The following is a 13,138-nucleotide window of genomic DNA, read 5'->3' as shown; positions in this document are numbered from 1 at the left end:
TAGATAAGAACATATATTTTACCAATATAAATTAGGCAGTTGCCCAACTATATATATATATATATATATATATATATATAAAACTGACAGTTTAAACATATGTATTCTGTTAACAATCTTTATGGACTGCAAAAGAGAGGCATATGGTGGAATAACCTTGTTAACATGACAAAAACTCCCTCTATTAAAACAGATTTATTTTTTCCAATGGACTAAGCCATGTTTTTTGGGGTTATGCATCTATGAGTGTGTGTTTTTCGAGATCTTAGAAAAAAATACAAGTAATAAATAAGTATGGCTTAGACCTCTGTTTGTACGTCTACTGTGCTTCAGAATATCCACCTTGCTTTAGGAGAACTGAGCTGCGGGGACTCGGTACCTGTACTGAGGATCCTGAAGCTCAATCTCGTTGGGTCATGTAACATTGAGTAACTCAGCCCCCCTTGTGGCTCCGCTTGAGTGGCTCAGCCCCCTTTGTGGCTCCACCTTCACCAGCCCACAACCATGGCTGGTGTTTTTTGAGGAAAAGGTGGCAATCCTATTTGCTGTTCCTGAGAGCTTAAGGGGGCCAATCAGTGTCAGGAAAGTGTCAGCATGACAAATAGCTGAGGGATAGAAATTTAAAGGGACCTCCCACAGGATACCTATATATTAAGCTGTCTCTGAAAATCATAAAGTATTCAACATTTTATATATATACATCATATAATATTTTGTGTCATACGTATTATTGTTTATCACAGCATTCATTTCCTGGGAACTTGCATCTGGTTCTGGTTCTACGGCCCACAGGATTTTTCCAGCGCACCTTCACAGACATTGGATTTCGGTTCAGCCAGGAGGATTTCATACTCAAACTGCCGGTACTATTATCTGTCATGTTTGTAGAGAATGCAATGCTAATGTCTAAATATCACCTTCAAGTATCCTTCATGAATCTTTAGCCCAGAATGTCTTACCATAAACCACAGACACCTAATCGAAGTGAAAATTAGTTAATTTGCTTGAAAACAACATTACTATAAACCCTTATTCCTTTGTGATCTTTGACTAGTGAAAACCAAGGGTTACTAGAGTGCAGGATTTCTTTGCCCCCATCATGTAACTAACACACATACTAACACACAACTCCGCTGAGTACCTCTCTTATGACGCACCTCGGTACTATCCACCTGCCATACCTGCATTAGCTCGCCTCTTGGCAAAGAACCCAAAACATCACTTGACTGCTTACTAGTGCCAGAATTTGGATATACAAGAGCAACATTTTATAATACAACATGATCTTGATGTTGGTAATAGTGGTGCTGGTTCTTTCTATGGAGGGATCTGGGGCGTATTGGGAGCCCACTTACTGTCACGAGTGGGTCCTTAGCATGGCAATAAAATCTTTATAGATTTCAGACATTTTTTATATCCAGGGTCTGAAAACCTGTGCTTTTTTCTCACTCTCTCAGGTTGTTATGCTGAGCTCTGCTTCTGACTTGCTAAATTATATAGATGAAAAGCAACTTACACCAGAGTTTGGAGGAACATTGCAATATCGCCACTGTGACTGGATTGTCTTCCGAACAGTATGTTACTATGTTTTATTTCCTTTCTTACTATCTTAGACTTAAAGGGCCACTTTAACCATCTTTGCATGCAAGACCTGCGCTGGAGTCCATTTTGCCTATACTGTGTGTCAATAAGTGCAGAATTTCTTCAGTTATTGGACTTAGAAATTAGGGTTCTGCCTTGTTCCTCCCTCCACTGCTTCCAGTATGTGCACTTAAGGTTTCTTCTTGTAATTGCTCAGGAGAACTCCTAGCAAAGTCAATGGGAGCTTTTCTCTCTTTTTAAATCAATGCGAGTAGCAGTAGGCAATTGCATCTATGCTAGCCGAATACTGATAATTGACTAGCATGCCAGTCTAGTATAGATAAATATAGTGAGAGACAGAACTCCTGTATAAACAATTTGGAGAGGGATTGTCATATTACAGACATTTTTTTCAGCTTATGTTGCTCAAGTAGTCTGCAAACAAAATGTAAGGTAGTTGACCTGTTATTTTATGTATCATTTGATTTGACCAAACTACAATCGTTTATTTGGAGCTTCTGTTTAATAAATGTCTAACATTTTAAATTTTTTTATATTATGGACCAGGCTATTGAGGGTTTTGCACTGACAGTAAAAGAAATTGCCCAGAGGCTACAGGCTTTCGGCACTGAACTGGCTGAGACAGAGTTACCTAGTGACGTGTATTCAATTGAGCGTATGCTGGCAAATCGCATTGAAAAATACTGCCAACTGAAGGTAAGTGTAATTAGAACACGCGGTTGTGTTGAATGATGCATTACATCCTCTATTGTCTTGAATAGGCTTATTATATTTTAAGGGGAACATAGAATTCAATGGGGCCTGACCACTCCAGCCACATAGGACCACTGGTGGAGTATATACATATCCCCATGTATCCAGTCGTAATTTTACAATCCACTGGCATTGGACTTTTTTTATTTTTTTCTCTGGGGCAAAGGGGAAGACTGTGATGACTTTGTGGATCATTACTAGATGAGCCAAGACTGCACCCTTTGAGTGCCAAAGGGGTTGACAGTGATTTTCACTCTTCATCGTCTTGGAACCCAAAAGGTGCTTGGATGTACCCCTATCTGCACACATGGGGAATTTATACATGAGGGGTAGGATTTTCTTTAAAATGTTTATTATTACTAATGTTTGAACAATTTTTATTATGTATATGCCTCTGAGACTTTAATAATGTTACATTTACATTTCATACCATACTTTAACTGATCTGTATGTGAATTGTGTTTCTTAGTCTTTAATCATCTGGAACTTAGTGGCACCAGATGCATTACAACTCCACCTCTTGTAAGGATCTTGTACACAGTAGTTATTTTGTTTTTGGCAATTTACTCTTGGTACAGGTCTTATGTACCACTGTTTATCACCATGAAATGTTTCTATATTTTAAATAGCGCAGTAAGTGCTACAGAAAGATTATACATGTAACAGAGTTCTTCTCTTTCCATGACAAAAGGATGGTATTACAGCTGTGATGAAGGAAGGTAGACTGCTTCTGAACAGTTTTGAAAGGCCAAACACCAGCTTTATTGACGAAAAGGAGTGTGAAAAGAATGGAGACTGGGAAACTGTGAACAGGTAAATTATAACTTACCATTTAACAGAATGATAAAACAAAGGCAAATATTGTTAGGGAGACATAAAATGAGGTCATTGATGACACAAAATGTTTCTCATTTGTTACAGAAGTGAGTTTTCCCTGGTCTGTTATTTTATCCTCCAATCCTACCATATACAGGGTAGAATAAGGGGCTAAAACTTACATATGTAATGTGCGTGAAGGAAGGAACCTATGGCTACCTTTGTTTACGAGCATCACCTAGAACTGCAATACATATTTGGGTTAAAGCATGCATGTGCATGGAGGTTGTGTCAAGATTTGTCAGTGAAGTTGACTCTTTAACCTGTAACAATTGTACTTTTAATTCGCTACATGTTTTCATTTTCTATAAGAACAGTGGCTTTCATGTTTTGTTCCTCAGGATTGTTACCAAAATGTTTTGTTTCAAAGAGAATCGTCTTATCATATGATATTTATAATTTAAAAACAACCTTTAAACAATAACTTAAATCTAACACAACACCTAATATTCTAGTTGAGAATAATGCACTTTTTGATCAACAGACCACAGTTTCACAAAGTGTTATAGACCAATTTACAGATGTGTTGACAAATTTATTCTGCAAACTATATAATCCCCCTTAAAGCACTCTAGACACTGTAAGCCTTTACTATGTCACCTATTTTATGTTTTCTTAATAAACATTATTTTGGACAACATTTTGAAAGAAACACAGAAGGGCTAAACACCTTTGGTTACTTATAATCTTATCTGTTTAAATTGTCTTTCTTTAAGGTTGCTTGCCCAGTTACATGAAATGGAAAATGCGTTTGATGGGTTTTGGGAGAAACACCAGCTTAAAATGGAGCAATATTCAGAACTTCTGAAGTTTGAACAACATTTCCAAGAGGTACACTAAAAAGCATGTTATATTAAAAGAATATTAATGGAGATCAGCTATGTTACAGTTTATGCTTATGAATTAACACTAGAGTTATCATTAAACAAAGCCATTTAATTATTTAATAACATGAGATATTTCACTTCTAATCTTGAATTTCCTTCTGAAAAGTAAAACTATAAGTGTTTCTGCTTCTTATGTCAACTTTATGTGAGATATTTGCAAATATCTCACATAAAGGGAGATTAATAAACAAACACAAATATTATTTGTGTTATGTGTCTTCGTCTTCGTTTACGTTTTGCCGTCGCCATGTTCGTTTCTTCGGTATTCGGGCTGAACAACAAAAACGCACCCTTCGTGTTCTAATATTAAGGGTTAATTAATCCGACTTGACTTCAGTTGCATGTCAAGTATGCTGACACTCAGAAAACAATTTGTATATTCACTAATATAGGAATTATTTGTAAGTGAATGCAACTTTAAATTGTGCGGGTGTCAGGCAGGGCATGCAAATTGACCGACAACTGACATTCCTGAACCTTGCTAAATCATACCACCCCATAAAAGTTATAAGAATACATAAAAAATAAACAGTAAACATTAAGAAATAACATAAATGGATCAATTCAGGACACCCAGTGAACTGAGTGTGTTGCCCTCTGAGTTTCATCTGAATCAAAGGGCTGGAAACTACACTTTTTGTCCGAAAATGGGTAGGCCACAAACGAAACAAAAAAAAAATCTGGGTAATTTTTGATCCATGTGCAGAAGTCTAATTGTTACTGTTTAGTCAAAACTAAAAGATCAAACTTAATTGTCCTACTTTAGAACATGAACATCATTGATTTTAGGATCCTCAGGCTTTACATTTAGAAGACTAGACAATTCAACAGGAGATATGTTTTTTTGTTTGCAGCTGAAAAACACAAATGATTATTTGGTGGCACAACAAGTGAACATTCCAGATACAGGAGACAATGTTTCAGAAGTCAGACAAAGATTATTGGATTTGAATATTCTAGAGGAAAACTCACAGGTAAGAGTGACTTTATCCTTTAACTGTAAGTATTTCTTAAGCTTGTTGTCAAGGTCCACCAGTGCTCATAATACAAATTAAAATTGAAGTTTGACTTGTGTTTGACATGTTATGGATACTTCAAAAGAACACAAAAGGTGAGACATTAGAAACTAATGACTACAACTTCAATAAGCTCTGGATCTGGACCTTAATTTCTGAATTCAAAATGATGATATGTTTTTAATTTGCTTTTAATGGTCAAAGTCATGATTAGTAGGAAGTATGTAAAATATGTTCTTTATATATTATCACATAGGTTAAACCAGTGTGTTAAAAATTCAAATTGAATGAAATCCTATACTAATACAACAGACAGCCTTCCATAACACTAGGAAAGAAATGAGTGTGCAGGTGTGCCGATGAGTGCAAACATGTATATGTGTTTCTCAACAATTATTGGTTGTGTTTCTCCAACAGGATTTAATAGCAAGATGTCAAATTGTAATTTTACATGGACACCAGCTTGCTGCAAATCACCATTATGCACTGAATCTAATATGCCAGCAATGCAATGAATTAAGGTACATGTCGGACACTTTGTTGGAGTCGATAAAAAAGAAGCAAGTTCGACTTTCTACAACCCTTGATCTCCTCATGCAATTGCAGCAGGTATGCATACAGCCCACCATAAACCTTCCAAATAACAATGAAATGTAGACATTGAAAGCACCTACTAATCATTAAAGTTTATTTGTAAAGTACACAAAAAACATTACTTTTTGTTCCTGGTAGCCCTGCAGCTGGAGGGATTACATTTTTGGTTAAACATGTTCCATTCCATTAACAATGAACTGTCTGATTTTATGCACTATAATGGTTTTATGTGAAAACTGATGCCCCTTCAGTGATGCTTACTGGCCTGTTTTAAGCTCCCACCACCAGATTACCCAACTGCTCCCTGAACTGTCTATCCTACTGTGCACTGATACAGTAGTACGCTATACTGCAATGTCTCTTGCCCTACAACTATAACTGGCTAGATATATTTAATGATCATTCCATTCTTTGTCATGCAGCCATTGCAGCCATTCTTAATCTAGGGCTGTTCTTTATGGTAAACACCACAGGCATGATAGGTGAGCCAATAACACAACTATGTAGGGCTAAAATGTATCTTTACGAATATGACTTACCGTGAGCCCCTTTCAGGGGGCATTGTAGGTAAGTGGCAAGCATGATGATGTCATTATATGTACACCTTTCCTAGTCTTTAATGGCTATTCATGTCTTGCTACTGATCAGTGCGCAGAGAAAATCCTTGTGGTGAAATCTAACTGGTAGATTAAATAATGGAGGCAATGTTATAACAAGTTCATACACAAACATATAAAACCAAAATAGCATTGCTTTCATGTTTGTTGATATTTGAAGCAGGGTGATCTGCTCAAATGGTAACAGCTAATAATGTATAATGCATACAAAATGTTATAGTCACAGGCTTAGCTCCCTATGTTCTGTTCTTTTTTTTCTTTTCAGGCCCTTGAATGCTGTAATAAAGGTGCATATTTTCTAGCTAATCAACAAATGGACAAGTGTCAGTCAAAGGAGGGGGCCCAGAAAGCTCTGTATGATGTTGAGAAGTTCCTAGACAACTCCAGCTCCTACTTAGATTACAATCCTCAAACCTTGCTGCATGAATATGAACCTATTTTAACAGATGAGCTAAAGGTATCTTGAATTAAACAAAACAGTTTATTGCAGATTACTCTACATTATTCATGATGTCACACACTGTTCATATTAAACATTGACATGATATTATGTCCCGTCACTCCCGTGTAATCTAAGTCTTGGTCATTGCGTGCATGTAAACCCTGTTTCACTGTAAAACTAAGGAAGAAATCCCAGATGTATTACCCTAAATTATCCCAAAAGGGTAACCCTAGATAATAATGAACAGATAAATTACACAAGAGATAATAAATGTAAAATATAGCTTTCATTTATGCCATAAAAATAAATGACTGTACTGCCAAACTAAATCCTAAAGATCCTTATCCTCTATAAAGTATGTTGCAGCCTGGTTTACTAGTGTATCTAGTGATCTGTTAGAGCTGTAACACTAACCAATGACAATAACCTAGCTGCAATTGTTTCTAATATTAGAGTAGGAGCTCATTGATAAAACTTCTAATTGAAAGTTGTATACATTTGTGCCTTCCTCTGTCTGTTAAGATAGTATTTCTATCTGCCTAAAGTGCAGGGGGTTTAAAACAATTGATGTTTCAATTAATAACAATTAATATTCAATCTAAAGTACCATTCTTCATTCATAAATAAAATAAATGATGATGCCCAGACTAGAAGAACCCGACACGTGTTTCGCCATTCTGGTTTCTTCAGGAGTACCTGAAGTAAAATGTGTGTGAAAAACACTACCACAAACATCGACAAAGGCTGGTGGTAAAATTAGTGCATGGGAAAGTGTTAAAATATTACTAGCTGAAATACCCTGGGGTGTTTAGTTTTCAAAAATATATGGTTTTATAGGGTAAGACATTTCCCAAATAGGACGTTGGTGCAGGATGAACAGATGTCAAAATTCCTAGTTGAAAAACATAAATGCACATGTCTCAAATGTGGCCTTAAAGCCCTCTAACAATCCAACAAACCTATGCATGGGTGGTATCACTGTACTCAGGGGATGTTACTGAAAACATATTGGGCTTTTGTTTTTAGTAACCATTTAAATTATCAGTAAATTTATAGCTGGATTGCAATCTGTGTGAAAAAAAATCAACAAAAGAAATTTACCTCTGCAAACAAAGATTGGTGGTAAAATGGTTGCATGAAAAGTGTCAAAATACCCCAAGTTGAATACCCAGGGTTGTCTACTTTTGAAAAATATGTACATGCGGCGGTGATGCAGGGATTCATTACAGATATCACTGTTATAATGTCACATTTTGTAGATGAGTAAAAGTTAGAAAAAGCCTTTTTTAACCATATTTTATTATTTTTTTGTAATACAAAATATGATATGATCAAAATAATTCTATAGTGTCTAAAGAAAGCCCTTCTTGTACTGGAACAAATAATATATATTTTGTATTTGTAGAGTTAATGAGAAGAAAATTACTGCTAAACAGAAACACTGCAGAAATGTTAAAATAGCCATTTTCACAAAGAATACAACATTTCAATAACAGTCCTGTCACCAATGGGTTAATATGGTTCCTGAGGACCCCTGTTTTGTGGTAAAATGGTTGCATGAAAAGTGTCAAAATACCCCAAGTTGAATACCCTGGGTTGTCTACATTTGAAAAATATGTACATGCGGTGGTGATGCAGGGATTCATTACAGATATCACTGTTATAATGTCACATTTTGTAGATGAGTAAAAGTTAGAAAAAGCCTTTTTTAACCATATTTTATTATTTTTTTGTAATACAAAATATGATATGATCAAAATAATTCTATAGCGTCTAAAGAAAGCCCTTGTACTGGAAAAAATAATATATATTTTGTTTTTGTAGAGTTAATGAGAAGAAAATTACTGCTAAACACAAACACTGCAGAAATGTTAAAATAGCCATTTTCACAAAGAATACAACATTTCAAAAACAGCCCTGTCACCAATGGGTTAATATGGTTCCTGAGGACCCCTGTTTTGTATTTTTATTTATTATTCACTAATATTTTTATCTTGTTTTAATGTATCACTGGATGTAATTTTGCAAGTTTCACCTGAAACTCGTAAACTTCAAAGTCGCATGCTTTTGACTGGAGTCGATCTAGGCAGTTGAGATAACCCTTGACTTGAAAGAATAGTAATGAACTTCATGGATAATTTCATGCAAATGCGATGCAAATTATGTTAATGCTATATTGGAAACAAGTGACAATGGCAGTGACTACATTGTTAGAAATGCTTACATAAAAAATTTATTAAAGTGTATTATTCAAGAAGGGTTATGTTAAGATTTTACATGACCGTTACGCCCAGAGTCCTCAAATCCCACCTACAATAAATAATGACAGGAGCCATCAACGTGGGTACTATTGGCCACAGCTTTATTAACTGCCCATGCCAGTACAACATATCATAATAACATGACACACTAACCAATAACAACCCACCAGCTGCTAGGCCTAAACCCAACAGGCGTTTCTAAAACCATTAACAACAAGAGTTCTGGGCTAGCAGGTGCCATCAGCCACCTAGTGGGCCCGTCTTCCCAAGCCCATAGGGGTGCTAAATCCAGGTACCACCACTTCTCCGCTGACCAAGGTGGGGGAATCTTCCACCGCTGTAACATAAATACACAGAACATCAAAAAAACACTAAAACATGAACCAGTCATATTGAAATAGCAACAGGGAGGGTGGGAAGTGCATGTGCTTAAGCTTCAGGCAGGAAAGTGGTAGGAGTCACCCTTTCCTCACTTTTTAACCCCTTGTTGCATCCATTAAACCAATTGAAGTTTTGACCTGGGCCAGCAATCGTATCCCCCTTTCCAAATAGTCCAGAGACCCTTTCTGTTCTTATGAATTGGAAGTGATTAAGGATGAAACCCTCTCTTTCTACAGCTGTGACAGAGTCAAAAGCTTTAAAAGCCGCTTCTCCAATGCTGCAGATATGTACCGCATGGATCCCTTGCAATTTGTTTCATCACTGCATATAGGAAAAAGCAAGATATCTGGCTATTAAGTCTTCGTGATTATAAGCAAGTAGATCAGGAGACATCTGTGCCTCTTGAGGCACAATTCTGTTCTCTCTTGCAGATATTAATCTAAAATAACACAGAAAGAAGTACCTTTCCCTATATTGTTTCCCCTAAAACATTTTATTAAATAAAGCAATGTATCAAGTTCATTAACAAATGAACAGATTAGACAGATTTTGTATCTGCCATTGATTTCTATGTTTCATTTATGGCTTTGATGATGTTGAAGGACAAGCCTAAAATTAGTTTTTTTGTGTACAGATTTCTTGGACAATGCCAAGAACTAAAAATATGTGGAGTGATGCCAAACCAGCATATGACAGGTGCAATGAAGTGATGTATACACTGACATTACAAATTGTCATTTATAATTTAAACCTTTTTTGGCAGATCCATGCCGCTGGACCAGCAAAGAACTGCAGCTGTTCATTTTTAATGAAAACTCTTGAGATATGTGTTGATTTGTGACCCAATTTCCTAGGGCATACATCCAAAAACATTTCAGGCATCTACCAGAATGGATTTATATTTAGAAGCCTGTATTTTTTCAACATGTTAGCGAATTTCCCGTAATAGAAACACACGCATAAAAGGACAAAATCAATCAATTGAAACCTTTTTCATAAGCTTGAGAAAAAATTCTAAATGTCAATTTTACAAGGACGATTAATTTCTATAGGTAGATTGATTTTTTAGCTACCAGTAACACCGATTATTGAAATGTCGATATAGCTCTTATCTTACTTTTACTTTAACAATGTTTAATATTAATATGCTATCTGTAAAAAGGTTATTTTTATATGTAGACACATGTTTAGCATCAATTTACATGTAAATTGAAATTAGCAAGTTATTTCTGTAATTCAATGTGATTCTTCAATCTATATTTTTATTTAATTGTGTTAAATGTTTGTTATTTTGTTTTTTGTTACTTAATACTTAGAACTAAATGGTGGGAATGGTACATTTGAAATATTCCTACAGATTCGTAATTCCTGTTCTCTTATGACATGTGCTGTTTGCTAACAAAGAGCTATTTATTCCGTTAACAGAACCAGATTCAAGTTGTTAATCTCAAGATGGAAAATGTTCAAGGACTGTTTGATAACAGGCAAGCGTGTCTCAAGAAATTGGCTGACAAACAAATAAGGCCAGTCCAATTGGTAGCTCCTCGCCCCGAAAACCCTCCTAGGGCAAAATCACCTCTTTTCTCTCCAAAACATGGTAAATGGGGGCATATATCCTCACAATTTCATGGAAAGTTAGTATTCACACAGAAATACACATGAAAGTAGAGAAAGTTACTAGTCTTTTTTTAATCATAACTAAGAGAACACTGGATACGACTGTATTGGCCCCTGAGAAGATACCGTAGTTCAAAGTAATACCTGTTAATAGACAAACATTGATTTAGTAAAATCTAGACATCTGCTTAAAAGACCCCAGGAAGTCTATTCTATTTTTCTGTAGTTTACATAATTTCTTACATTTTATGAAGTCTTGAAAGCATATGCGAGTCTATCATATTGAAGTTATTAGACTTTTTCTGACTCATTTTGGAGGTGTACTTCTAACTTTCTATTGAATGGACATAATCTATTCTCTAGAACCTTTGCAAGTGTTCTACCTAGTTGGCATAAAACCTTTGTAGATGAATGTAGCGCCCAGAGAGATGTCTTTCACTGGAGTGTGCATTCATGAGTACATCTTCTCTTTTGGTAAAAAGTAAAAATGTATATTTTTCTAAATTTTGTAATAAAGGTATGGATTTCAATTCTACTCTGAAGTTCTCTTTTGACATAACATTGCCAGGAAAGAAAACAACAAGAAAAATGCAAACAACTCGCAAGGTAAGCTATAATAAGAATGAAATCTTAAAACATACTTCTTTTAAATTTTTTTTGACATGTCCACCTACATACAGTTTATTGCACTGTAATTTCTTGATAGACAACATGTAAAAATTCAAGGGTTTCCGTACAGAAGATTGTTTCTTCTCTATTAATGTGTTGCAAGTGGTGGCACTGGTTCTCTGTAGGCCACTAAACCTCTCACAAGTACTTTCCCTGATTAATACACCCAAATAGTTTTTTGGGGTTTTTTTTATTCATTTTTAAATTTTACTCTTTGAATTGGACATCGATTGGGACTTTGCCTTTAAGGTAGCTTTCCTTTCAAAACTGTTTAGACTCATTTTGCAAAATGTTTAATAAGCAATTATCTATAAATGTAATATATATAATATCAGTATGATTTAAAACGAAGCAGGGTAAAAAAGAATAATGCAATGTGTTTCCTACCTGCTGCAAATGCAGAATCTAAAACATATACAGTCAGACAGCTACCTCATTGACTGTTAATAGTAAATGTAAAGCTGGCTCACATGTTTTTGAGCAATATGTTCTTTTTTTTACAGATCGAAGTAATGCATGATTACCAGGAAAAACGAAACTCTCTACAATTGTTTATTTCAGAAAGTGAGGACAGCCTGGACACTCTTAAAGGGTATGCAAAGCATTCTTTCCTAAAAAATACTCTTCCACAAATGAAAGAGAAATGTCAATATTGGTTGGTTCTTAGTTGCCACTGCAAAGTTTATGTTTAGCGCCACCAGCTGCTCCTCCCATGCAGCGGAACTGCTGAGCGCCAGGATATGATATCGCGGCACTCCGCCTTTTAAAGACATGCAGCACTCAGCGGAAGTAAACCACCAAGGCTGTGCCGACTGGAATGAATAGGAATGAATATTAATGTACTAAATGGACAAAGTAAAGGAAACGTGCGCATTTTTAAGAGTGGATTTTTGTTCCTTTTTATTTCAGGCATGTAATCCATGAATTAATAGAAACAGAACGGATTTATGTAGAGGAACTTTACACTGTTTTATTGGTACGTTCACCTGCTAAACAATTTTACGCACTATATGGCTGTCTTATGTCTAAACTGACTAACTAATTAAGCTAATTAAAGACCTTTGAGGCATCAATGCCCTCTGCTGCTCTCCACACCTGCCTACTGGGTTGAGGTGGTTAAATGTCTTTAAATCCTTTGTAGAAACACAATGGAAAAAAATAGCCTGCACCTCTTAAGTCCTCCAGGTAGGGGTAATGAGGTCCATTCAGAATAAGTTAATTTAGTCTAAACCCTGTCCAAAAGTCTGAAAAAACTCTATTACGTGTCGAATTGTTATGATTTTACATTAAACATTGATTTTAAAATAAAATGTTATCAGTAAAACTTAAATAAAACATTTAAAGAACCATAACCTGCGAATTTAGATGTGCAAGGTATCAGTGGCCATGTGGGATTTATCCTAAGTAGATGCCAGTACATGAT

At 35.6% G+C, this 13,138-nt stretch overlaps 1 protein-coding gene across 1 annotated transcript in view; it reads left to right on the top strand.

The window, feature by feature from the left end:
• Positions 1-13,138, top strand: part of LOC149298193 (proto-oncogene DBL-like) — a 28,774-nt gene that overhangs the window by 7,768 nt on the left and 7,868 nt on the right. The window contains exons 4-15 of the mRNA XM_089487658.1: positions 744-863; positions 1,458-1,574; positions 2,149-2,298; positions 3,047-3,168; positions 3,948-4,062; positions 4,973-5,092; positions 5,552-5,743; positions 6,611-6,802; positions 10,855-11,026; positions 11,564-11,652; positions 12,219-12,307; positions 12,625-12,691. Coding sequence (XP_089343784.1) covers positions 744-863; positions 1,458-1,574; positions 2,149-2,298; positions 3,047-3,168; positions 3,948-4,062; positions 4,973-5,092; positions 5,552-5,743; positions 6,611-6,802; positions 10,855-11,026; positions 11,564-11,652; positions 12,219-12,307; positions 12,625-12,691 — 1,545 coding nt within the window. The remainder of the gene's footprint in view (positions 1-743; positions 864-1,457; positions 1,575-2,148; positions 2,299-3,046; positions 3,169-3,947; positions 4,063-4,972; positions 5,093-5,551; positions 5,744-6,610; positions 6,803-10,854; positions 11,027-11,563; positions 11,653-12,218; positions 12,308-12,624; positions 12,692-13,138) is intronic.

Source organism: Sceloporus occidentalis, unplaced genomic scaffold (assembly GCF_023333645.1).
Source record: "Sceloporus occidentalis isolate IW3139 unplaced genomic scaffold, rSceOcc1.0.p SCAF_34, whole genome shotgun sequence".
Taxonomy (NCBI): Eukaryota; Metazoa; Chordata; class Lepidosauria; order Squamata; family Phrynosomatidae; genus Sceloporus; species Sceloporus occidentalis.
This window is presented reverse-complemented; position numbering and strand designations above follow the sequence as displayed.